Source organism: Centruroides sculpturatus, unplaced genomic scaffold, assembly GCF_000671375.1.
Source record: "Centruroides sculpturatus isolate CEXI.00-Female unplaced genomic scaffold, Cexi_2.0 scaffold1091, whole genome shotgun sequence".
Classification (NCBI taxonomy): Eukaryota; Metazoa; Arthropoda; class Arachnida; order Scorpiones; family Buthidae; genus Centruroides; species Centruroides sculpturatus.
In genome coordinates, this window is record NW_019385257.1 from 102,366 (window position 1) to 129,009 (window position 26,644).

Sequence of the window (26,644 nt, forward strand, 5' to 3'; positions counted from 1 at the left end):
GCAGACTATTAGAAGTCAAATGCAGGAAGTTGTTCTGAATGTTTGTTCATACATTGAGGGAGCTAATCTGACCCTAAACATAGAAGCTACTGAAGAAACTGCAAGGTTGACCATCGTTTGGTGTTTCACCATCTTTGCTATGAAGAAGTAATGGAGTGTGACAGATGGAAAACTTTGGATACTAGGCCAAAAGAGACTTTGGAAATTGAGCAGCGACATGATGCCATATGTTGGGGATGGTGAACCTACGGCACGCGTGCCCAAAATGGCACTATAGAGAAATCATCTGGCACGTAACATATCATACGATTTTGATTAATCATCTGTCTTTTTCAATCACCCCAATTAATGTAAAAAAAGCTTATTGAGAACAATAAGCTATTTTTTTACATTTATTTTAATTAAAGCATATTCGTTTAATTTCTTTAAATATTGTTATTTGAAGTTTAAAACTTTGGCATGCATAAACATCTTTAAAGCTAAGTGTACTTACTATATGGCAGGCGGGATCAGAAAGGTTAGCCACCCCTGCCATATGTGATAGTTTTACTTACACTTACTATGAGGTATTGTATAAAAATATTTTTTCACAAATGAGCCACTAACATTAAACAAATTTGAACAATATAATAGTGATCCTGATTTGCCAATTATTTCCAAAAGATTACATAAAGTTTTGAAATAAATCAGCGTTGTTTATAATTGTCATAGAAAGGTGATAAACCAATAAACATGATATATCTAAGGGCACAAATCTCAAATTTAACAGTATCATTCAAAGAAAGATATTTTCACTTAATAAAACTTGGACAAATGCTGGCCATGCAATGTCAAGATGTTGGCAAGATAAAACTGCATTTTTGAAGGGCTTGTCATCTGAAAGAATTACTTACATCTTTTACACACATCCATGTAACACAAGCAGGCATAATATGTAATGAGGATATGTATTTCTGAAAAAAGCAACTGTTTTCCAAAGCCAAAACACACCACTCCGGTATTGTTTAGTGCACGAATCCCTTTTAAACTACACCTATTCCTCAGGCCGATCACGTGCACTTCGAAGAAGCGGTGTACATAAGAAAAAAAATACCGTCCCGAGGACGGGGTCAGGCCCGACAATAGATTAAACATTCTGAATACTATGATGAAAAGTCTAGATCACTGTTCAAGGTTCCACTTAAGTATCCTAAACTTAAAGATAGTTCCATTCCAACGTTACTTCCAGATTGTCCCTTTGTATTCCTCATCTCACATTACTGTAAGAGAAGGACCAGAAGAAAAGCGAAAACATTTCGACACTTGGCATGTCTTTTATTATATCAATAAAATTGTTTTTGCAGATGTGCAGACAGATCCAAGTCCTTTAATAACAAAATCTGTTATAATCAATGAAAATTTATGGGTCAGTATATTTATTGGTAAAATTTCATTGAAAAAGTTAGATAATTTTAATTTTCCTCTACGTATAAATGGTATTAATATTCTTGAAATACAGAAAAAGTTAGAATATGTCAATGATTCAGATAGTGAAAACAATTCAATAGACCTTTCAGCTTCAGAGTAGCATTTCAACTGATGTATCAAATCTCAATTATTTGTCTGAACAGTTATCTGTCAACAAACATCAGTATAACTATGCTGCAGAACTTTTGATTTTATCTTGTTTACCGTTTTCTATATCTCCTAATGCTTTACTTCATTCGTAAAATTTGCTCATTATTTAGTTTAAACTCTACAATTGAACAATTTGAAGAGAATTTTTTATTATATGCCAAAGATTTCAAACTTTAAGTTGACTGTAGTTTCATTATCTTTTAATGATGGATGAAATTCATCCGAAATCATATTTTGATTACACGGGTGGAAATATTGATGCAGGACACAATAGTAAACAACTTGATACAAGTGCTTATGTTTTTATGGCACAAAGTTTATCATCTAGGTATAGAGATGTTCATATATTACCCATTCATAAAATTACTGCCGAAGATTTGTTTTCATGCTTAAAAAAATAATTTTTAGTTTAGAAGAAATTGGTTGTAAGGTAATTAATAGTGATGACAATGCTATTAATGGCAAGGCTGTTTTTTTTTTTACACAAATTCACCAACATTTGTAAACATGTTTTAGATCCTACAAGACCTTTGTTTTTTATATATGATTCTGTTCATTTAAAAATATAAGAAATAATTTGTTTTCCCAAAAAAAAATGATGGGAAGTTAATGAATTACATTGACTTTGGAAATAAAACTTCAATGAGAACTGCTTCATATATACAAGTAATTCTTCAAAAATTATAAGCTTTAGATAATGGACGTTTGATTAAATATGTATATGGATTATCGTTAAAAGCTTTGTCTCTAACTAATATAATATAAAATTTATACTTCAAATATTTAATGATTGTTCAAGGTTTGGAACATGATGAAAAACTGATTGCCACATCAGAGTATTTAAAAATAATATATTCTTGGAAGGTCAATAATGAATGTCAAAACTATATTTAAAGATGAGTATAAGAAAATAAATTTCGAGAACCACTAAAACTAATAGTGATGATGAAATTTTTTTTTTTTGAACAATTTCATAGATTGGTTAGAAAAGTGGAAGAAAGCCAATTACAACACTGGAGTCTTAAGAAACACACGCTGCATTATTCCACATTACTTATGCAGGGGTGGTGCTGCAGCATAGGGCCAAAATCGTCACTTTGCGATAAAATCCTATCCGCTTGTTTCGACATTCATCATGAAATTGAATCACACTTCAGGAAAATGTCGAGTTTCCATACAATGGGAGTCCCGGACACCACACACAGCGATTTAATGAGGTCACGCGGCAAGTTTGAGAAGAAAAGTAGGAAATGACGTAGAGAACCGAAGGCAGTTTTGGGCAAACAAAAATTATGACAGAACATTGTGATCAAATGTGTTCAGTAATACATTCATTAAAAAATGATTCCTGTTGCTAGCACTGGGAGGGCCAAACGTTCGGGTCTCCGATTCAAAAGAAACTTGGTGAGCATGTAGCCCTAAACACAAACAGCCCATCGTCCAAATAATAGGACCCACTTCTCAAGCGTTTACAAAAATTGGCCCTTTGAAAATTTAGTGTTTAGTTTATAAGTCTTAAGCTAATAATATCTGTAGTATAAAATGGAATGCGGTGAATGTAATTTGAAATATAAGCAAAGCGTAAATATAAATATTAAAGTAAAGCATATAAAAGACTAAAGATAAAATTTGATATTTTCTCACTGAGAGAAGTGTTAAGTCTCCCTATGTTTTATTTTATTCATAATTTTATAATTCCATCTGATAATCTTGCTGTATTAATTTTTTTTATAGAATAATAAACGTGCTATTTTACTTTTCGGATCGAGCGAAAAGGCTTGTAATTATGACCCAAAAAACACACGCTACTGCAAACAGCGCCAATTGCACCAACTGGATTTTGAAGTTGGAGCAATTGGCGATGTTCGCAGTAGCGGCATAATTGGCAAAATGGTGGTGATATATTTAAATTTTCTAGAGCGACCCATGCTTATGCCATTATTGAAATAGATATTGTATTCGTTTTGCTGTGCTAGAAGGCCCTCTCCACAGGGCCTTTTATTTTTTTTAAAGCAATTTTTATGAAAATTTCCTTTTTGTTCCTGGTTCCTAAGGCCATCGGAGAGCCGCGGTTCCCTACTTTAAGAAACTCTGATATAGAATATGAATATAATTTTATTCTCAGAATATGTCCGTAGTGCAACTAAATATATATAAATTTTAATAGTAAGTTTTCTTGTATAGATATCTCAGAAACCACATTTTTATAATTTATTATATCCAAATATTTAAACAGTTCTTCAGTTCATTTACGTATATTTTTCAGAATCAAATCAGATCCCTTTTCTCCAATCATAAGAGCGAGAGCTTCCGTGTGACCTGTATTTATTTTTGGTATTATCGATGCATCGATAACTCGTAAACCTTTTACTCCTTTCACTCTGTAATCATAAACAATAATGATATATTTATACCCTACGAATATAAGAAAAAAAAAATCTAACATACTTTAATTGAGGATCCACAACAGTCGTATGATCTTGAGGATCTCCCATCTTGCAAGTTCCAGTTGGATGATAATTAGTTAGAGTAAATGATCTAGCAACGCATTCTAAATATTTATCACTATATAGTTTATACGTTTCACACCCCGGAAAAACGTTAAGGAAGGGCCTAACTCCATATTTCTTCATCACTTTAGTTGAACTGATTTCTAAACACTTTTTCATACCTGCAAAGTACAAAAGAATTATGACTCTTTTGCACATATTAAGTAGAGAATTATTCAGTATCTGTGAATTACTAAAGGAGTTTTTTTCATTGCAAATGGCATTCTGCTCACCAAACAGCGAGATTTTCAAACTAAAATTCAACTTTGACCCTAGGCCTCGTCCCTACGTATAGTGAGATCGTAAAGTCCCTCGGCAGTGGGAGGAACTTCTAATAATGATATAACAACATAACAGACAGATCTTAATATTTATGAAAAAGATCCTTCAGGAGTATTCGTTGCCGCTTTAAGAAAGATGCGCTATACCTAGGTTTAACTGTACCCAAAAATATTACCTTCAATTAGAACTTTAATATCTTGGGGTTTATCAAAATAATTCGGATTAATGATAGGAGGCTGATGTGGATCTATCGAGGCGAGCTTGATTTCACCAACGCTTTCGGGCCTCATTACAAGTGGAAAACAGAAAAAGCTGCTAATTCCAGTGTTTGGTTTAAAAACTTTTTCCCACAGCTGAAAACAGTAAAAATATTTTTGTTATTGAGTTAATTTTTATGAAAACACCAGAAAATCTTTGACTAAAAATGGATAATTCTTACTTCTTCAGTTATATCGTAAACATTTTTCATGATAAGTCCGTAGTCGGATGACGGAGTAGCAGAAGAAAACATCAGTTCTATATCTGGCCATTTGGATTGATTATTATATTTGGTACTTATAAACCCGATGGTTTCCGTTATCAGACCAGTAAGTGGCCCTAATTGAAATTATAAATATATTTTATTAGAACTGTAAGGTTTTCAAATGGGATGAAACATGCCTACACGAAAAATTCTGGGCAGTATATCACGTTACGTTTTAGACAGGTGTTAAGTTGTTTTACAGTCATTGTAACGATTGAAGATGAGTCCATTCCACCCGGTTCCTATCTGTTCGGTGGAATTTACTATGTTGTTTAAGAAACGAAATTTGGCATGGTAACTTGTATGTGAGGGGCATTGATGCTATTAAATTTTGGAATACTGAACTCGAAGGGTGAGGAGATAGAGGGAGATCAAGTGTCATATCTCGAGAGGGGTCGGATTTAATGAAAATTTTAATTATTATTGGCATTTACGATATTTAAAAAATTTCATCTTTACCCTCAAAATTAAGCCTTTTGTCTTTTTATTATAATTAATAATATAAAAGTTATTTTTTAAACAAACTCAATACAAAGGTAAGTTACAGAACTCGTTTCCAGATTCTTTAAATGTTACAACACGTTTTAGAGTTAAATACAATGAGCTAGAATATACTATATAGGATGGCTGTGACCATGCTCTTGGTGGCAACGACGGGTACTATCGACGAATTAAAATATTCTCACTGGTTGCCTTTACACAACAGAAATGCCACGCTTCTTGACTAAAAGGAAAATGACGGACGTGTATTCAATTTTCCTCAAACAGGGCGTCGCCTCAGCCAATCTATGTAGTATATTTTAACTCTTGTGGAATAAATTATAAAATGATCTAACTTTTCTTTTAATTATAATGTTGCAATAGAGTAGAGGTATATTGATATTATATACTGGATAACATATTATTCAATATTTCGTTTTATATTCAAATAGATTTTATTGATTGATTAGCATAGTTTAGCTCTATAAATGAGCAGAAATATGTTCATTGCAGTTGACACTTATCCTGAAAGGGGCCATGAGGAAAGGGGAATATTACTCCGATATTCAGTGTCCATGAGGAAATGATACCTTCATTCCTACTGATTTTGTCTTTGCTCTTTTCGCCCTATGAGCACTAAGAGAGCATTTTTAGAAAGCTCATTATGGATTCGGCCGGCCCAGAATGATGCAGCTGGGTCTTGAGAGATGGGGCCCAATGTTTTCAAGACGGATCACCCCTCGAAAAATTGGGGTTTTTTGACCATCCGGATTTGATCCCGGGCCCTCCAGAGTGGTAGAATGCCACTTTAACACTTTATTGGGCAATTACCTTGACAACAACAATATTGTTGTTACATTAAAAATAGAGGCAAGACAGCTAATGGTTAAGAAAGGAAAGGTTTCAGCTCTGGAAAATTCGGATTAGATTCTGGTTCAGGAACCTCATAATTTTTCACGGGTAGAATTTCCTAGATATGTCGAGCACGCGCCCATTATTGGTCGAACCTACTATGAGCAGGGACGAAAGCTTTATTAATAATACTCACGAGGAAATATTTTACAAAAAGTAAGTAAGGATAGAGCCAATAAGAAACAATGCTTACAAGCTTTTGGTTAGAATTTTTAACTTAAAACATATTTAATCGAAGAAGTCACAAATATCAATAACTTTTGAAAGCAAATCTGCAAATTACATATAATATATTGTCTAATATCTAAAGTCACAACTATTTAAATTTATACATACCTTCTTTGATATAATAAGGCAAAGCCCCTAAAACAATACTTTCTGCCATATTATAAGTCACCGATTTCTCTACCGTAAAAGGTACACCAACAGTGACATGGTCTTGCAAATTTTTACCAACTGGAAGATCTGAAACAACGGGTATCTGAAATGTTTAATTTAAATGTTAAAGGAACTTTTGAGTAACGCAAATAAATTGTTTTTTTTTTTTTAAAGTAAAATACCCCCATTTTCTGAAGATGTTCCTTAGGACCGATTCCGGATAACATGAGGATCTGTGGAGAATTTATGGTTCCCGCTGACAGGATTACTTCTCTCGTAACTCTCGATTCTTTTATTTTATTCTTGTGCTCGAATTGCACGCCTGTTGCACGCTTATGTATATCAAACAATATCTAAAATGAAAATTTATTTCCGCATTATTACGCATAATATTAGTATTTATAATTTAGATAATTGTCAAATTAACTTACTTTAATAACTAAGGCTTCAACGGCAATATGCAAATTTTTTCTTTTGTATATTGGTCTGAGGAATGCATCGTAAGTATTACAACGTCTACCATTAGTGACATATCCTTGATTAAGCATAAATGCTTTAAACACAAAATATATATTATAAATAAGATATAAAATCTGATATTTTACACAAGAATTTAGAATATGATAAGGATTTACTTTCGGGATCTGGTCCGTTGTAATCACCCTCTTTGTGACCAATTTCCTTAGCTGCATTCACATAAGCACGCGCAAGAGGTGTATAGTACTTAGTTCTTGATATATTCATCTCACCTCCCACTCCATGATAACCTAATGAGAATGCAATTTCAACTAATTTTCTCCTTAAGTAAATTTCTTTTCCACGATGTGCATTACATGTGTATTTCGGTTCGGTTCAGTAGAGCGTGTTTGATTACCGTCAGTTTAATCATAACCATCCTATATTAATTAATTTATGCAATAGAATTATATCATACCATTAGAAACTATGGAAGCATCTTGATTGTTTTCCCATTTAGTAAAATAAGGAAAAACTTCTTTCCAACTCCATCCAACAGCTCCATTTGCTGCCCAGTTATCGTAGTCTTTTTCGGTTCCTCGGACGTATAGCATGAAATTGATTATACTAGAACCTCCCAATGCTTTTCCTCTTGGAATGTAACTTTTCTGTAAAAATAATCATTCATTTTTTTTTTCTCTTTATCACTTTTAAATGTCCCAATAATAACGGACTAGTTTTACTTGTTCAGTTTCTCATCTGTCGTCGTACTTCGGTCGTCGCGGGCAAAGATTATACTGTAATGGACATAAAAATATCCTCTTAATGCTCACAACGTAGCGGCTCGATGGCCAAAGGTTTGGGCGCTCTAGGACCAGTGGCGGCCTTAGGGGGTGGCGAGCAGGGCAATGGCCCGGGGCCTCGCGCAACAACCAAGTAGAAAAAAGTTGATATTTAAAACTTTATTTTATCCTTGGCTATTAGTTATAACAATAAAATAAATTTAATTTATAATACAGTATATATTAATAAGTGCCTACTATTTCAATTCACATACTTTGCACAAAGGACAAGGGCCTCGCAAAGATCTGCCGCCCAGGGCCTCGCAATGGATAAGGCCGCCGCTGTCTAGGACCCACCAGTGGCCGATTTGATAAAATCACTAAACGGCGGTAGTTGGTTGTGGGTTCGGGCCTCACCAACAGGCAGACCACGTGGAGTTTTCCGGGTTTGTTTTAGGTTTGTAACACCTAAATAAAGACTTTTTTTTAACTCTTTCCGCCCTGTGGGCACTAAGAGGGTCTCATTTTGCAAGCCATTCATGGGTTCGGCCAGGCACACAATGGGGCTGCCGGGCGGTGAGGGACGGGGCCCGACATATCCGAACGGACCACCCCACAAAAAATTCCTGGGGATTTTTCGACCCGTTCGGATTCGAGCCCGGGTCCTCCAGAGCAGTAGGTTGCCACCTTGACCGCTCGGCCATTCGGCCGCTCTAAATAAGGACTGAATATATTGACTTAAGTGCTTTTAAAATTTGGGAGACAAAAAAAAAAAATGCGATATATCCGAATCCGCAATGTAACTAGAGGCTACTGTATGTGAGACCCGAGCTCACGTGTTAAAAATTTAATAAAAGTGGATCGAGCTTTGATTCTAACGTTCATAAAACTGAAAGAAAAACGTAAATAAAATTGAAAAAGAATAAAATTATTCGTAATCCGAAATAGATATGGAATCCTTAGGGGCAGGAAACCCGATTAATTGTATACGTTACGTTATTTTAATTCAAAAATCCCCCCCCCGAAAGGTGTTAGATAGATGACAGGCACGAATCTATTGTTAAAGGAAAAGTATGATGTACAAGGGCAAGCCACTATTAATTTCAGGTGGAGAACATACGTTTTAAATTAAACAAATTGAAAATATGAATAAAAATTACATCCCGGCATTGTGACGATGTGGCAATAAATAATTACGTTTTCACTCGAAAATGAAATTTAAACTCACATTTTCTTTCAGTCCAAAGCAAGAATACTTTTGAGGAATGGACTTGTATGACCAATCGAATTCTGTCTTTTGGAGAAAAGGTACAGCTAAAGGAATATTTACTATTTCGTCGGGTATAGAACCAGCTTCTAATAATAGAATTTGTAGAGATAAATTCGAAGATAATCTATTAGCAAGAAGAGATCCGGCAGTTCCTCCTCCAACTAACAATTAAAAACAAATTACTGTAGTGGTTAAGATACATTTACAAACGATCGAATTAAAATATAGATTCGTTAATACTTACTTATGATATAATCGTAAAAATCGTTAACTTCTGTTACAAATTCCGAGTTCGATATTACGCTATTGGCAATAATAATAATAGCACTTACAAGAGGAAATCGATCCATGTCACTACCATTGGAATGACACTGTCCAATATTTCCAGTTAGACTAGTACATCATTTTTATAAAATATGAAAATTTGGAAACGTTCCATACTTACATTAATATTCACATTTGTGCGTGTTTATAATTGATATGAATAGAATCTATTTATAAAGGAAAAAGCTGGCAACGTTCTTCTAGATTTTCCCGGAATTCTTTATTTGTATCTATTCTTAATAATTACTATAATTACTTTTACGTGTTCAGATTGGTTCGGGAGATATTAAGTGGGAGAGGACATATCTCCTGAACCAATAGTCTGATTTATCTGAAAATCTGTAGAGACATTTTCCCATAATACTCACACCTCCGTGTAAAATTTCAAAATTTTTCGACAAAAGGCACAGGAGTTGTTAAACTTCAAAATGGGTAAAACAGTGGGCTCTTCAACATACATAAACACACACACAAACCTCCATACGTACCTAAACTAGTGTATAGTAATGTAAATATCTGTTGTATAACAGTCATGAAAGTAAACTGTAAGAAAGTGTAGAAGGTATTCCTTTTCTTGAATAACGTCTATTAATATTATAATGAAATAGATGGTATCTTGTTCATAATTACAGCCATTAATACTTGTAACCTAATAAATAACAAAATCTAAGATTTTGTTCTTGTTCAGTGAGCTTCTACGACAATAAAATCTGTACGAATAGTGTGCAGAATAAGTTATTCAGTACACGTCAGACACGTATAGATAATTTATCTTTAGTGATCTTGAATGCAGTTTTTATTTTAATATAATAATTCTTATTCATGAAAAGTAATTGTTTATTTGTATATATATATACAGTAAAGTCTCTGTAATCCCATATATAACAGATCGAATTTTTTATGTACAGTAAGTACTGTACTGTGATTAATAGGTTAGTTTATCGTATTCGTTACGATTGTGACTGTTTTTCCGACTGCATAAGCAATAAACAACTAGCGACTGGCAAACAGTGTACACGTACTGTACATCAGTCTCCTCTGTCACGTACATTAAGTGGCAACAGGAAAATTTTATTTATGTCCCCTGCGGCTGATTACTGAACGTGTCTATCTGGCGAGTGATTATTGACATAACTGTAGTTTTCTTATTGATAAATGGAGGTGAATAGATTGACGATATCTAATAATAATATAATATAAAATGTGTTATTTTATCGTAAGGAATGACAGAAGTGTAATTAAATTGTAAGCGCGACAATGACGCAATTCTATTAGATGCCGTGAAGGTTATTACCGTAAATTATCAATAACAACTTACGCTGGAGTAAATTTAATTATATATTATTACGAAAGTCAATGTTTTAAAACATACTTTTGTCTTCTTAACGTCTAGATCTTAACTTTTACAGTTTGGAAGAAGCCAGCCGCTTTATTATAAGGGCCGAATTTGTATGCACGTACATGTTGTTTGTATGCGAAACCTTGTTATAAACACGATTTGAATGCAATCGGATCGAATTAAAGTCGTTCGATAATTCATATTTTATACACGTTTATGATTTTTACTGCTAGTTTTACAGGTATGACCCTTTTTCGGAAAGAAATAAGCGTTTTATGAAATTTATGGCAGCGGTTGTCAATCTTTCTGAGGTGGCAGAACAACACCATTCATATACGTCCTTTTTTATGTAGAGCATTGGCATTAATGTATTTGTAAATCGATAAGCAATCCCATTTTTACTATTCACAAAACAATGAAGCAACAAACTAATAAACTTTAATGTATTGATTAATGTGAAAACACAATATGGTATTGTCTACGAATAAAGAAATATGTTGTTATTCATTGTAATAAATTCTATTAAATGGGGGGCCAACTTTACATAAAATTCTCCTCCCGTAACCAAATAAACAGAACCAAATGTAATAATTTTTCCATAAACGCGATATTTACGAGGACATCCAGCCCCACTCCGCTTCCTCATTTTTGGGGTTTGGGGCAATGGAAACCCATTGCCCCAAACTCTCCAACACGGATCACTTTTCAAATATTTATACTAGACCAGTATTAATTAGTAGCGGTTGATCATCCGAGTGACCAATTTAATAATCATATAAACACTAATCAAACGCCGAATGAATAATGTAAGATGCAAGGTTTATTTTAATATGGAAAAAAATATATATAGGACCTATTTAGATGTTCCAAACGTGAAGAAAACCCTACATGTTTTATTCACTCCGACACTGGTGGGCCTTTCCCATTTTTCCGTGTCGCGTTAGTAATTACACTTTCATAAAGAGATCTTACTTTAAAGCTATTAGACATCGTAATTAAATATTTCCCTAAGGAGATGGAATTTCCCTAATTTCTCACTTCCCAGAAAATGAGAGAGTATTGCGTGCAGTGAATACTTAAGCAACAAACGTGATGGTAGACTTCCTCCTATTTAATATTTTCGTTAATTTTATAAATGTATTTTAACAAAGGAAAAACGATAATTATAGATGATGTATAAAAAAAATATTACTGGAATTCATTTTCTAAACATCTACAAAGTAACATTTATTACGTTCCGAGATATCCGAGGTTAAAGTTCGCTCGCCGTGTAAACTCTACGGGCCGATTGCAAGTTGTAAGGTTGTCAATTGAGTTTCCGTCGAATTTCATTTGATATTTAAAATACACCTAAGTTTTTTTTTTTTTTTTAAATATCGTCTTGTTAGCCTTGAATATGTGGACAAATGCCATGTTTTGAAGTTTCTGTTTGTATTTTGCACTTTATTATTCCGGCTGATGTATTTAAGAGGGGAAAGTATGGGCCCAAGATTTTATATATTTTTGGACACGGGACCTTGAAACGTCGAGAAAAATTCAAAAATGTTCGGGGATTTTTCTCAGCATGTATGGATGTTAGTGTGTGTATGTGGGAGAAGACACGCTTTTTGTTCACTCAATTTAAAGCTTAATAACTCCTATGTCTTCTGTCAAAAATTTCTGAAATCTTGTAGGTATTAGTATACATTTATATACAATGGAACCTCGCTTAACGAGTGAGGAGGAGAGAAGAAGTCCAGAATTGTGTGCATCAGTCTGTGTTTAGCATTTTAGTGTTGCTCGGTATAACACATTTTTCCAAATTCCTGTTCGCACATATTACGTACGAACATAAAAAACCATAGCGTATTATATCAGGTCAGTCCATAAGTTCGTGCTTATTTTATGACCTTGAGAAAAATCTTGTTTTGCTGTTAAAATTGCAGTCTAATGTGATACTTTTTACACTGAAGTGTTAAATTGGATCTCATTCATATAATACTGTTCAGAATTGGGAACATTTCAGTTGTTTATTTTCGTTAAAATGGAAGTAACAGATGAATATAAGAGACATGTTTTATACTTTTTATTTTTAAGTGGTGAGAATGCTACAAATGCAGCCAAAAAATTAAATACAGTCGAACCCCCTATAATTACGGTCCCTATAATTACGATTCCTATAAAACTACGAAAAAATATACGTATTTTGGAAATGTTGTGTCGGATTAGTGTAGAATCGATTAATTTTATGGTAGAAAACCTTTCAATCAGCCGTAGTCCGTAAACTTGACACGTGTCGGGCTGTGATTGGAACGTCGGTTATACAGATTCGCTAATAAGTAGGGAAGATCTATATCTTATAGGGGGGTCGACTGTACTGTTCATAATCAAACTGTAATAAGTGTAAGGACTGCGCAGAAGTGGTTTGAAAGATTTAGAAATAATGATTTTAGTGTGGAGGATAAGGCTCGTACTGGAAAACCCGTTGACTTTGATGATGATGCTATCTCTGCACTAGTTGAAGCAGAACTATCTTTAACAGTTGATGAAATTGCGGAATTTTTTGTTGCTTTTTTGTAGATAAAAATGCGCACGAACTTATGGACTGACCTGATATAATAAACACGCCAAACAATATGCCAATACCTTGGGCTATGTAAAGGCTATAATTAAATATTAGAAATTAATTAATTTGACTAGAGGTAAGGAGTTATGCCGCCATCTCGTATTATTAAATTTAATAACCGATTCTAAATTAAATTTTAGAAATGTCTAAATTAAAAATGATTATTAATAAATAAAATGAAATTACAAATATATACCTCAAAATTATAAATAAATAAATAAATATGTATATATAATAAATAATAATTATAATATTTATTATATAATAAATTATAATAAACAACGAGTATCGGGACAAAATTGCTAGTTTATTAGTTAATACAATAGAATAATTAATTTTACAAGGAAGTTTGTTCCTAAAGGTTTATTATTATTTTTTATATATTTACTATTAAATATTGGTGATTAAAGGTCAAGGTTAATAGAGAGATGAAGGGGGTCTTGTGTATCTCCACTAGGACCAGACTTAATGACGATTTTACTCGCCATTAACAATTACAAATTTTTATAATTTGCCATTTTATAATGTGTTAAAAATATTTTTTTTAAAAGCTTTTTTTACGTAAAATATCATAACAGATGGCGCCACCAAATGTCGCCTGGAAAGTTAAGCAACTCCCTCCTAGATTTTTAAAAATATATTTTACATTTATGTTTAGATTGAATATTTATTAATTAATAGCATTTATATTTTTAGAAATAAGTAAATCAATATATGTGTATTATTATTATTCTGATTTGGAACTGAAGATGGATCTTAGATTTATTAAATTAGTAACTATATGAGAATAAAACTTTAACATCTCTGTAGGTTTATTAACGTAATACGTTGAATGGAAATCAGTCATAGAACAGAAGTACAAGGGTGTCCCGAATTAAGGTTGACATTTTGCGGCTGGCTACAGAAAAAAACTATTCAGCAGAAAGTCAGGGAATGTCTTAATGAGATTATGGAAATTTTTCTACAGCAAAGAATAGTTAGTTCCAAAAACCACTATTACAGGGCATATTACAGTTTTATACAGAACTAATAATGAGCTACATAAGTTATCTGTCTAATGTGAACAAAACATGTTCAAAACATGATGGCCACCATTGTCTGCTACCGTCTGAAAGCGTAAAATAGCACGTTCAACGGTCGCATGCAATGTATGCCTTGGAATGTTACGCACATGTCATGGTATGCTGCCTTTATCTCATTAAGGCATTCCCAAATTTTCATGACTTTCTGATGTAATGCAACAATCAGCGGCATCCGCAAACTATTAAAAAAAAATACCAGCAGTAAGTTGCTTAACTTTCCCGGTAACATCTGGTGGCACCATCTGTTATGATATTTTATTTGAAAAACTTTTTATATTTTTAACTATTATAAAATGGCAAAAAGCTTAATTTTGAGAATAGTGATGGGTTTTATATATTAAAAAAATTTGTAAATGCTAATAACGAGTAAAGGCGCCATTAAGTCCGACTCTTATCCAGATATGACATACAACCCCCCCTCTATCTCCTTTCCCCTGGACCTTTAATCACCAAAATTTAATCGCATCAAATAATAAACCCTAAGAAATAAACCTCTCAGAGAAATTTCAATGTATATGTTATACACTCATTGCCATAAAATTAGCGCAGTAAGGAGTTGTCGTATCGCTGCGAAACTTTGCATGAAGATAAGTCTCTAGCTGATATGAAAACGATTAGAGTTATAGCGTGATGACTCATTTCGTAATGCCAGCATAGGGCGTTAAAGTGCGCTCTTCAGCCTATAAAAAAGCGCACAAAGGCATCCTGTCTGTAGTTTACCTGTTGCAGAGGGACGTTGTACATCTAGAAGTGCCTTTACGTCACAATTGATCCGTACGAAGAACTAACCGAGTTTAGTACAGGAAGGATCATCGGGTTGGGGAGCCGGATGGCACCTCGCTGAATAGCCCGTCATCTAGGCCGTTCTAACAATACTGTGAGGAAATGTTCGGATCAGTGGACGAGAAAGAGCTCGCACACGCGACGCCAGGTTCGGGATGTCCTCGATAGACGGTTAGCCTGAGAGGACCGCTGGTTCTTCGACTGGCACGCACACAGCCGAACGTATCGTTGTCCACCATCTCGGCACAGGTGGCGCCATCATTACAGATCCCTGTGTCTGTCCGTATCATTTCGAGGCGCCTGGATTAGGAACAATTGATATCGCGGCGGCCATTACATTTGTTGCCATTGACAGCCACCCACTGTCACCTTCGTTTGGATTGCTGTTGCTTTCGACAGGATTGGATCGCGACGGAATGGAACCGGGTCGTCTACATCGACGAATTCAGATTCATTTTGGGCACTGATGACGGCCGTGTTCGTTTCTGGAGGCCTCAATCCTGCAGGATTTTGAGCGGCACATTGCCCCAAAGTTGGTGTATGGTCTGGGGGTGCCATCACATACGGCAGTCGGTCACCTCTAGTAGTGATCTAAGGGACCATAACAGCCCCGCGGTATGTTAATGACAACATGCAACCACTTGTGTTGCCTCTCGTGGCAGAACTCCCGAGTGCCGTTTTCCGACAGGAAAATGCTCGACCACACGCAGGGCGTGACAGGACTGCCTCTGTCACAATGTCACACTTCCCTGGCCTGCCCGGTCTCCCGATTTGTCACCGATCGAACATGTCTGAGATCACCTGGTACGCCAAGTCTAGAAGTTTGGCTGAACTAGAGGACCGCTTGCAGTAGCTGTGGACTGAGATTCCTCAGGACAGCTACTGCACAAATAAAAATCTGCAACTTCAGAATTACCGTTCGGTTATACAGATTCGCTAATAAGTAGGGAAGAGGATGATAATATTGCTGTTTATTTAGAAACAACTTTTATGCAACTCAAATCATTTATTAGGAATAGTGAAACGTGAATAGAATTTCATATGACATTATATAAGACACAAATAACAAGTTTAGCAACGTTATTACATAATCAATTAATAATTAAAATGAATCCTTAGAGGATCTGTCATTCTTGATTCAATTGAGCCTGAAGCAGAATTCAACATTAGATATCCTTATCTTTTCAGTTTAGAATTTAGACAAGGTATTAGTGGAACTGGAATAACTAATATCTAATAAATTACATATCAATTAATATTGGAATCTCCCTGTACTAATTCTAGAAGTTTGTCTCGTTTATGGTTTCATGCCAAACACAATACCAATGTGAGGATTTTTCTATTCATTCAAACTTCAATCAAACCTCCTCCACTTTAACGAGATTTTAAAAAAAGCCGATAAATAAACAAAGATAAAAATCCTATTTTTATAATATATTTTAATATTAAATAATATTTATACTAGTTAATTAATACAGTATACTGTTTGAATTCTCTAACAATCTATAAACTGGTTTATTAATTTGAAAACATGTAAAATTATAGTAAAATTAATCTTGTATCTAACGTTATTTATTCAGCAGTTCATTGGTGTTTATCTTGTGAACGAAAATCATCTAACCAATTACAAGTTGACTTGGAATACATCCAATTTGATAACTCAAACAAGGACAGGAAAAATTCTCTTATGGTATAGCTTATACAAACATAATCTGTTATCAAGTAACATAAGGAAATGTTCGAAAGCCATTTTTTACGCCAATTTATCTAAGTGATACCATTTAAACTATGGAGAAATTTATTCATTTAGGTTTAATTATCATAACTCATTTTATAACTAGCGAATGTATATTCACAGTAAACGTACAGAAAAGTTACGATTACGTGATAGGTAAGTATTGTATTGTTTCCTGTGTTTAAATAAATTGTTTTATAGTTTACAAATAACCTCTTGTCTTGTAGTTGGAGGTGGAACTGCTGGTGCCGTCCTCGCTAACAGGTTATCCTCTAATCCTTCGATCCGTGTCTTATTGTTAGAGGCTGGTTCTGTACCCGACGAATCGTCTAACATCCCCTTTGCTACACTTTCTCTTCAGCATACGGAATTAGATTGGTCGTATAAATCCGTCCCGCAGAATTATTCGTGTTTCGGATTAAAGGAAAATGTAAGTTCATTTAATTAAATTATTAATTAAATATTTAGATGTTACACGAGAGAAAACAATGAAGATAATATGGAAAAGCTAATTTATAAATTTAAATTTTTAATTGTTAATTTTGTATTCAAAAGTTTATTAATTAACGTTTGACATTAAATATTCTCACTTAAAAATCTTTATCCAATTAAAATATTAAATCCATTTGTTCTCGAGAATGGCTTTCACGAAGGTCATAATATATAGAAAATGTTTTCCTCCATTTCTATTTTCTTGTTACTTTCGTGACATTCATATTATAATTACTACAAGTTTCTATTATGAAAAATTCATTAAACATGTTTACAAAATAATTTTAAAGTATTTTTAATGATTAAAATACTTTTTATTATTTAAAATAAATAGTATTGTATTCATTCCGACGTGGAAAACTTTTAAAATAACAAATAATTTAATAAAATTTAGTAAAATTTAGCGGATTATATAAAGTATAAAAAAGTATTTCGAATGAAACAGGTTTATCGAGAAATTAGCATAATTATGAATTATCTCAAAGAACAATGAAAGTATCGCTTTCTTGTTTATCTTTCAAAATAGAACATTTATATAATATGAAATATTAGAATAAATATGCAAATATCGTAATAAATAAACGTTTCTTTCACTCCAATCGAAAATCAATTAACGAAATCGATTTCAGTATTGAAGAAATGACAAAGATTTCACGATTATCGAGGATCTTCCATAGGCTCGCTATGGTAACTAGGGTAAATCAAAGCAAAATAAACAGTTTTAATAAATCATTTTTACTAAAATGCATTGAATATCATGGCCTATGTCATAATCTATTCCAATTAATGAATTTATATTCACATTTGAACGAAGAATATTCGTAAATTTAAGAACATATTGCATATGTATTCACATAGAAGGGTTTTAAACTGTGATAAAATATCTATAATGGCTAAAATTTACCTTTCAATGGCTTACTCCGAGTTTAACTACCGATTAGGACAGTGATGGCAATAGGGCAGTTTTAGCAAATGCCAGAAGGGCCTGTGCCAAAAATGAGCCGATACTGTTACAAATTGTTCACGTAAATGTGCTGTTTGTTGAAATTTTCACTTATTATTTATTAGTTATATTCAAATATAATTCATTAGGCACATCAATGGCCAATACTACGAATTCGGTCGTGGGTTCGCGTGGGCTAACCACGTAAAAATTTCCGGGTTTTCTCCACGTTTGTAACGCCAGTTACCCTTAAAAAAGACCACCCGAAAGGCATCCCGAAGTGTCGTGTTGCCGTTACTTAATAAACAAACAATGTAATTGATTACACAAATACTTTTTAGTTCATTTTATTGTAATACCCCTTGACCCATTTTTTTTGGAATATTAATTAATACCCAGAATCAAAACATTTCATCCATCACTTGTGATGGCAAAAATGTGACCGTCGCGACGATTCCAAGGTGCCCACATTGAAGTATTAGGTTCATAAATTATATTAATTTAAAAAAAAATATTTGATAGATCTTCAAACTTTTTAAGTATACAGTGAAAGAGAGGTCCTAAAGATATAATAAAAAGTCTTAAAGACCTCAAGATAGAAGAATTATAATCGAATAAACAGCAACCAGATTTCCCATTAAAAGAAGTATTTGTTTCATTTCTTGTATAATCACATTACTTTCCTTCAATTATATAGAGTTTACTGTTATTATTTTCATAGATTAAAAGGTTAAGTAAAGTAAAATTTCTATGTCTTTTTGTTATATTAAAATTACTCTTTTTTATATAGCATTATTTTAATAATAGAATAACGCAAGCGATTGAATATAACTGAGATATAACGTAATAATAAATTGTTTTTACGCTGAAATAAAAACAATACTGAAACCACTAACGTAAATATATCTACAACATCCTTGAATAAAATAATTTATTGTGCGTAAAGTGACAGTGACAGGTTAGTTTTTGCGCCCTAGGCAAAGTTTACAAATGCACCCCTTATTTCACAAGTAGGATATTTTTAAAATGAAATTTTAAATATAAAACAAAAATTATTTTGGCATGCTTTATTAATAATATACAATATGTAATCCTTCTAAAACAGAGCCTTTGTTTCTTTATTTCCTTTATTAATTAATTTGAAAACTCTCTATACTTAAATCTATGTGCATAATACAGTACTTTTATGAAGATAGAGGAAGTTAAAAACTACTTAGACAAATTGACACTAATTCTAAGTAATTAAAATTGAATAAAATATAACGGTTTACTATGCAGGATGACACAGAATGGTAAGGAATTGTATCGAATTACAAATTCAAATGATGGCAATAGAAAAGGTATGGGTTTACTTTATGCAGAATGTAATAGCTTATTAAGTGATAAATAATGTAAAAATTGATAAATTAATTTATAATTGTTTTAGGAAAATTCGTTTGTATACAAACCGAAACATTTTTCATTAATTTCAACGTAGAAATAAAAGAATTTTAGGCCGCTGAAACTCCAAGCAAGAATTTAAGTAGATAATAAATAATACATAAAATGGCAGCCTTGACACCAAAACGCAGTTTAATCCAACAGGGAAATTTAATTCAAATAGAATTAAACAATTGGTTCCGTCGATGTGATATTTTGTTATCAGTTTAATTAATGTTTTTAATTCTTTCCGTTCTGTGGACACTAAGAAGGCCTCTTTTAACAAGTCCATTATGGGTTCGGCCGTGCCTATAACCCCTTCTTCGGTGTCCTTGAAATGAATACATGAAGTAATATTTACAAGAAAAACTTACTTTCATGAATAATATTGATTGAGTAATTCACACCGTTATTATATTTAGAAAATATTGTTATTATTTTCTATTATTATTATTATAAGAGATTGCGATATGTACGAAAGCAATGTTTTACATTTACAGAGAAGCAGCATCCCTAGAGGAAAAGGCTTGGGAGGATGCAGTGTCATCAATTTTATGATATTTTCGAGAGGAACAAAAAAAGATTACGACGAATGGGCGGCAAATGGAGCGGAAGGATGGAGTTGGGATGAAGTTTTACCATATTTCACTAAATGGGAAAATAATAAGGATGCTTCCATAGCTTCAAATGGTATGTTTCACTGATAATATATATATATATATATATATATAAACTCTTCTATACTTTGAAATTTACATAACCGCGCTATTAGTAATTTTTCTGTACTCTTTTAAAGAAGATAGAACCAGTTCATGACCTGATACAACATTAATTTTTCCAATATTAAATAATACTTTTTAAGTTATAAGAGATTGGGTTGAATTTCAGACTTTCTTTTAATGAAACTTTCAGTGTTTATAGCTTTTCAGGTCGTATTTAAAATGTATTGTATTATTACTCTAAAATGTGAACGTCAAACAATTCATAATGTTTTTCTTATCAGGTTATCATGGAGTTAATGGCGAAATGTCTGTGTCGTGGACAAATTACTATACTCCTTTAGCTAAAGCGTATGTAAAAGGAGCTAAGGAAGTCGGTTATAAAGAGGGAGATTATAATGGACCCGATCCCGAAAGTATAGACTTTAATTTTTACATAATAATATATCAGATTTATATATTATTTATTAATTAATGTTTACGGAATAGAATTTATGATACCTCAGGCATATGTGGACAAAGGTAGACGATTCACTACTTACGAAGCATTCCTAAAACCTATAAATCACAGAGGAAATTTGCATATCGTTATCGATGCTTTCGTTACAAAGGTAATACATTAATGTTTATAATTTCTTTAAAAAAATTTAAATTCATATTGTCATTATAAATTCATAATGACGTTTTATTGTCTTTCAGATATTATTTGATTCAAATAATAGAGCATCGGGTGTCCAGTTTGAACACAAAAACACAATAAACGAAGTCAGAGTTAAGCGTGAAGTAATTTTATCAGCGGGTGCCGTAAATTCTCCACAGATCTTAATGTTATCGGGGATTGGTCCTAAAGATCATCTAGAGAAATTTGGGGTATTTACTACCTTAAAAACTAATTTGACTTAGCGTGAAGGATTCGATTGACAAAGTATTATATTTTTAATTTCAGATAAAGGTTTTGTCCGATCTTTCTGTTGGTTACAATTTACAAGACCACGTTACAGTTGGCATTCCTTTCACTGTGGACAAACCTGTAACATTCATTGTCTTTGATGCCGTTCTGCTTGGAATTTTGCCATATTTCTTCAGGAAAGGTAATACTAATCTAACCTAAATTTGATAAATAGCGATGGTAAGAGATGTGGAAAGTGTAGTTTATTTTGAACAGTTAAGGGTCAATGTTAAGGGTCAAATCAAAAGACATTTACTGATCGGTAGAGAGAGAGAGAGAGAGAGAGAGAGAAAGGAAGAAACAGATTCATTACTATAAAAGCCTTTTATATTGTCTTTCGCCTGGTTTTCTTTAATGAGAACTGATTGTACGATATTTTTCCTATAAACCATGTGTCACTGTTTGTGGTGCTAGTGTTCTGAATCAACCCGAAAGACTGTAGCTGTGTTTTATTTTTTATAGATTAAATTAAAAGTTACTACATAAAAAAATTAAACTTTTAAATATCTCTTAGGCAAATGAAAGCAAGCCAAAATATCAGATTTTATGAAAAAAAAGTACACAAAAAAACCAAGATGTTGCCAATACTTCAGCAAGAAAGCTCAAAAGATTTTTTGCCAAAAAAAAGGATAGTTTAACGGTGTTTGTCAGCGAAGAAAATAATTATAATAATAGTTAATGTGCAATACTTTTTATTGTGTTTGTCAGTTAATTATTTATTGATTTAATAAGCATATTTCACTTAATTAAGAAGAAAAATGGTATACATTTGCTAACTTTTGGAACCTAACCTTAAGTTTTGTATTAGTCATTTATTTCGTATAGCGCGGATTCGCTTAATACGACATTTTTTCAGAACCTAATTACCATGTTATACGGGGTATAACTATAGTGTTAGTGTTTATTAGTTATTAGTGTTTACTTATTTTTATAAAACTCATTTCCAGCCTCAAAATTAAGCTTTTTAAAATTTTATAATAATTAATAATATAAAAGTTATTTTTTAAACAAGTTGGCGCTACAGATAATTTTAAGCTCTTTTAGAGTTTTGTTGCCGGAAAAGTTACATAACTCATTTCTGGCTTTTTGCCAGTTTGGTAAAAAAAACTGGCTTTATCATTTTAAAAGGAATTCACGCTAGTTTTTACGTTAAATACATTATAAATAGAAACAATTTCGAAATAATTACTTATCTTAAAAACATAATTTTCGTATTTTCTCTACACTTTACACTTCTAACTTTTTATTTGAAATGTTTGAATTCAGGACCCCTTACCTCTATAATGGCAGAAACAGTTGGTTTCCTTAGTACTAAATATAATAATCATTCACAATGGCCAGATATAGAATTGACGTTTGGTTCAATTACTCCATCATCTGATGGTGGAATCATATCAAGACATAATTATGGAATCACAGATGAGGTAAAAGTATATTTATTAATGATTTACATTCTTTTATTCAGAGAATGAATTTATTAAGATGATTCTTGAATTGAACAAATATATTCAATTTTTTAGATGTGGGAAAAAGTTTTCAAACCGAACATTAATGTCAGTACTTACATATGTTTTTCATATGTAATGAGACCCGAAAGTGTTGGTACTGTTAAACTGGCATCAACAGATCCTCACGAACCTCCACTTATTAATCCTAATTACTTTCACAAGCCTCAAGACATCAAAGTTTTACTTGAAGGTTAGTTCTTAATTATTTTATCGAAATATGAATAGATTTCTTATAAAAATTTTCTTTTCTGGTAGGGATGAAAGCGTGTTTAGCAATTAGTTCTTCAAAGGCCATGAAGAAATTCGGTGCTCGACCCTTCCGTCAACTTTTTCCAGGTTGTGAGACGTATAAACCATATAGTGACGAATATTTAGAATGTTTGGCTAGATCATTCACTTTGACTAATTATCATTTAAGTGGAACTTGCAAGATGGGTAATCCTCGAGATCCCACAACAGTAGTGGATCCACAGTTGAGGTAATTGGCGTTATTCCTCTCTATCTTAAAATTTTCTGCAGTAAAAACAATATATATAAAATTTTACTGTTTACACAGAGTAAAAGGAGTTAATGGTCTTAGAGTAGTCGACGTATCCATTATGCCAACAATTGTTACAGGCCACACTGAAGCCCCAGCCATTATGATCGGAGAGAAAGGGGCTGATTTAATTTTAAACGATCTCGGTTAATGTTACAATAAGAGTAATAAATAACTGTATAAATAATACAGATTCAGACTTAAAATAACTGTCTAAATCATGTGATGTTATATATTAAAAAAAAATGGAAAATTCCCAATAAGTTTCTGTAGTTTTTTTTTTTTGCCCGATTTCGACGTCATAAGTCGATTTTTTGGGTATTTTATATTGTATTAGATTCAATTTTATATTCACAATGTAATAACCCATTGAATTTCATAAGGTTATAATTAGATTTATTTTGTGACGACATTTTGAGATAGTTTCTTCACTAATGAAACTTGTGGTAACCGATGGTAATTTGTATTGTACATACTCCATTATTTATCTACTTATTGAACTCGGTTCACATTTTAGTTTACTGTGTTAATCACAATTGTCGGATTACTACTGGACGTGTCGGGCTGTCAAATTGAAAGACTGCTATATTGAACAGTGTTGTTTTGGTTCATATTTTATGTAATTGTCTTCGTTTTTTCCAAAAGACCTTTATATTTTGTGATAAACTTAATGTAAAATTGAATTTTTGAATTCGGCAACAGAATTGAATGTACTTTATGCTTTTATAAAATTAAATAATAAATTTCCGTATTTTATATTTGTCTAATAATCTAAACTTGGCTTTAGAATCTTGGATTTCTGAAACCAAGTTTAATTTATTAGACAAATTGTTTGATTACTTCCTCCGAAGAGCTTGGCTTCAGAGGAAGTAATCAAACAATTTCTATTGAAAGTATGTCTAAATAACATTTAAAACGTTGACATAACGGATAGGATTAATATCCTAACGGTGTCCTCCAGTGGCCAAGCGGTCTTCGTACCTTGAACATTAGGAGTTCAATTGTGGTTTCGCGCCTCGCTCGGACGGGTTAGCCACGTATTTTTCGAGTTTTCTCCACGTCTGTAACGCCTAAATAGGGGCCAGCTTTCCTTAACAGAAATCTCTGGGAGAGCACCCCCTTCTAGGAAGCTCGCTCAAGTGTTGCGTTTCAATAACTTAACAACAATATCCTAATATACAGAATAAAGATTATTTATATATGTTGCAGTCAAAACCCGTTTTTAGTTAGAACGCGTTGAAACTAGTTTATACTGGATGTCTTTGTTAAAACCCGTTTTAACTTAAATTCATTTTTGACTAGCAGTAAATTCTGCTTTTAACTAGACAAAACGGGTTTTTCTAGTTAATTTACTGCTGTACATGTTTTGATTTTAGATAAAACTAGTTTTAACTTTTAAAATTGGTTAAAACTAATTTTAGCTACATAAATATGTTTGGGGGAAATAAATAAAGTAATGTATAGTGATTCGGGGGAAGATGCCTAACATTTTGCTTATGAAGAAAATTATAGCGATAATTTGGGTTTTGGAGTTCTCTAATGAAAATATCATATTCTGGAGTATGTTTTTCAAATAGAACTTTGGAGTTTATATAAAAAAATTTGTATATTGTGTTTGCAATGACGACTTTTTCACTGTCTGGCATTTTAGGCATCTCACCCCAAGTATCCGGGTGAGATAACAAATATAATTGCATAAAATTAGTTTTTGAATTTCTTAACCAAATTTAATTTATTGCACATGTGGTAAGAAGTACTTCATAGCAATTATAACAGCACAGTATAAGTATTGTTAAGTTTCCGCCCGTTCTAACACGCTCTATAGCTATCTGAAAGCTTTTATCAGTCAAAAAACCTTTTTGAGAAGTCCTTATATAATTTCTATGCATATCCTGCAATAAAACGAGAAAACAAAAATTTATTAAAAATAGGCATATTGGAATTCAATTAACAAAAAATAGGCATGTTACCCCAAGAAAAATGTGGCATCTTTTCCATTTGTTGGGGTAGGATGCCTAGTGGAGTCACGTGCTCTAGCATGTCCGATCGGGATCGGCGGTAGCTGACAATGGAAACTTTAGAACCTTAACTACATCACACATTAATTTTTTTCCGCGATTTTTAATAAATTCTATTTTAACTTTTAGTTTAAAATTACTCTACAAACATTTCAGAACAAAAACTTCGTTCCTATCTAGCTTTTATTCTTCTCAGATGTAGAAAATGAAGTAACGGTAGCAAACTACAGCTTTCCGCACTGAATATTGGCCCGACGATTCATCGTACAAATACATGACAATACGTGACGTCACCGTTTAAAAATATCAAAAATTAGGAATCTTCCCCCGCTTACCATCTTACCCCGAATCACTCTGCATGTTGACAAAACCAGTTTTTAGTTAGGATACGTTTTAACTAGTTGAAACTAGTTTATATTGGATGTCTTTGTTAAAACCCGTTTTGTCTAGTTAAAACGCGTTCTAACTAAAAGTGGGTTTTGACTGCAACATATCTATATATATACAAGTCGACCCCACTATAACACTGTTGATTTTTCCGTTTTATATGAATTCCATGTTGTACGAGTCACTTAGATTTTACAAATACGTGCGCCGGGCTGTGAACGGCTCACGNTTTTTACTCATGGAAAGTGTATAGATAGGTATAACTGTATTTTTGTTTCATATTTCCAGTCAAGCCTTACTGGTATCATCTAATTTGTAATAAAAGAAAATAAATACTGAATACACAGCAATAAACACTTGTGTGTATGCTGGGGAGACGCCATTGCATGCAAACCCCAATAGGGGAAGAATCTATATATATAACCCATTCAACGGGTGTCTGTCCGCCTAACCATTTGATAACGGACACTAGAGGTGCCCCTATCGTGTGTCATATTTCAAACATTCAAATTAACAATTTTAATTATTATTTAAATTAACAACATAAATTATTA

At 32.8% G+C, this 26,644-nt stretch overlaps 2 protein-coding genes across 3 annotated transcripts; one reads left to right on the forward strand and one right to left on the reverse strand.

Annotated features, from left to right (window-relative positions):
• Nucleotides 1-3,814: 3,814 nt before the first annotated feature.
• LOC111636791 (glucose dehydrogenase [FAD, quinone]-like) lies at nucleotides 3,815-9,713 on the reverse strand. Of its 2 annotated transcripts, XM_023382124.1 has the most exons (12): nucleotides 9,695-9,713; nucleotides 9,494-9,620; nucleotides 9,208-9,410; nucleotides 7,676-7,865; nucleotides 7,377-7,508; nucleotides 7,173-7,294; nucleotides 6,924-7,094; nucleotides 6,700-6,844; nucleotides 4,888-5,045; nucleotides 4,624-4,801; nucleotides 4,066-4,288; nucleotides 3,815-3,998 (listed from the first exon to the last, which is right to left on the reverse strand). In XM_023382124.1, the coding sequence occupies exons 2-12, from the start codon at nucleotides 9,597-9,599 to the stop codon at nucleotides 3,863-3,865; spliced, it is 1,764 nt and encodes a 587-aa protein (XP_023237892.1). In that variant the 5' UTR covers nucleotides 9,600-9,620; nucleotides 9,695-9,713; the 3' UTR covers nucleotides 3,815-3,862. The 2 variants fall into 2 exon arrangements, with proteins under 2 accessions (XP_023237892.1, XP_023237893.1); XM_023382125.1 differs by lacking the exons at nucleotides 4,624-4,801; nucleotides 4,888-5,045.
• A 7,349-nt stretch (nucleotides 9,714-17,062) lies between these two features.
• Nucleotides 17,063-24,648, forward strand: LOC111636792 (glucose dehydrogenase [FAD, quinone]-like). Its single transcript, XM_023382126.1, has 11 exons — nucleotides 17,063-17,273; nucleotides 17,345-17,547; nucleotides 20,472-20,661; nucleotides 20,975-21,106; nucleotides 21,180-21,301; nucleotides 21,390-21,560; nucleotides 21,637-21,781; nucleotides 22,906-23,063; nucleotides 23,160-23,337; nucleotides 23,403-23,625; nucleotides 23,704-24,648. The coding sequence occupies exons 1-11, from the start codon at nucleotides 17,171-17,173 to the stop codon at nucleotides 23,834-23,836; spliced, it is 1,758 nt and encodes a 585-aa protein (XP_023237894.1). The 5' UTR covers nucleotides 17,063-17,170; the 3' UTR covers nucleotides 23,837-24,648.
• Nucleotides 24,649-26,644: the final 1,996 nt, after the last annotated feature.

Excerpts from the sequence above, each read along its gene's own strand:
- LOC111636792 (XM_023382126.1), top strand. The coding sequence starts at position 17,171 with ATGGAGAAATTTATTCATTTAGGTTTAATTATCATAACTCATTTTATA. Across the intron at positions 21,561-21,636 it reads ATCATCTAGAGAAATTTGGG|ATAAAGGTTTTGTCCGATCT; the intron begins GTATTTACTACC and ends TTTTAATTTCAG. Across the intron at positions 21,782-22,905 it reads GCCATATTTCTTCAGGAAAG|GACCCCTTACCTCTATAATG; the intron begins GTAATACTAATC and ends GTTTGAATTCAG.
- LOC111636791 (XM_023382124.1), bottom strand. The coding sequence starts at position 9,599 with ATGGATCGATTTCCTCTTGTAAGTGCTATTATTATTATTGCCAATAGC. Across the intron at positions 5,046-6,699 it reads GCCTTATTATATCAAAGAAG|GGCCACTTACTGGTCTGATA; the intron begins GTATGTATAAAT and ends AATTTCAATTAG. Across the intron at positions 4,289-4,623 it reads TATTAAAGTTCTAATTGAAG|GTATGAAAAAGTGTTTAGAA; the intron begins GTAATATTTTTG and ends TGTACTTTGCAG.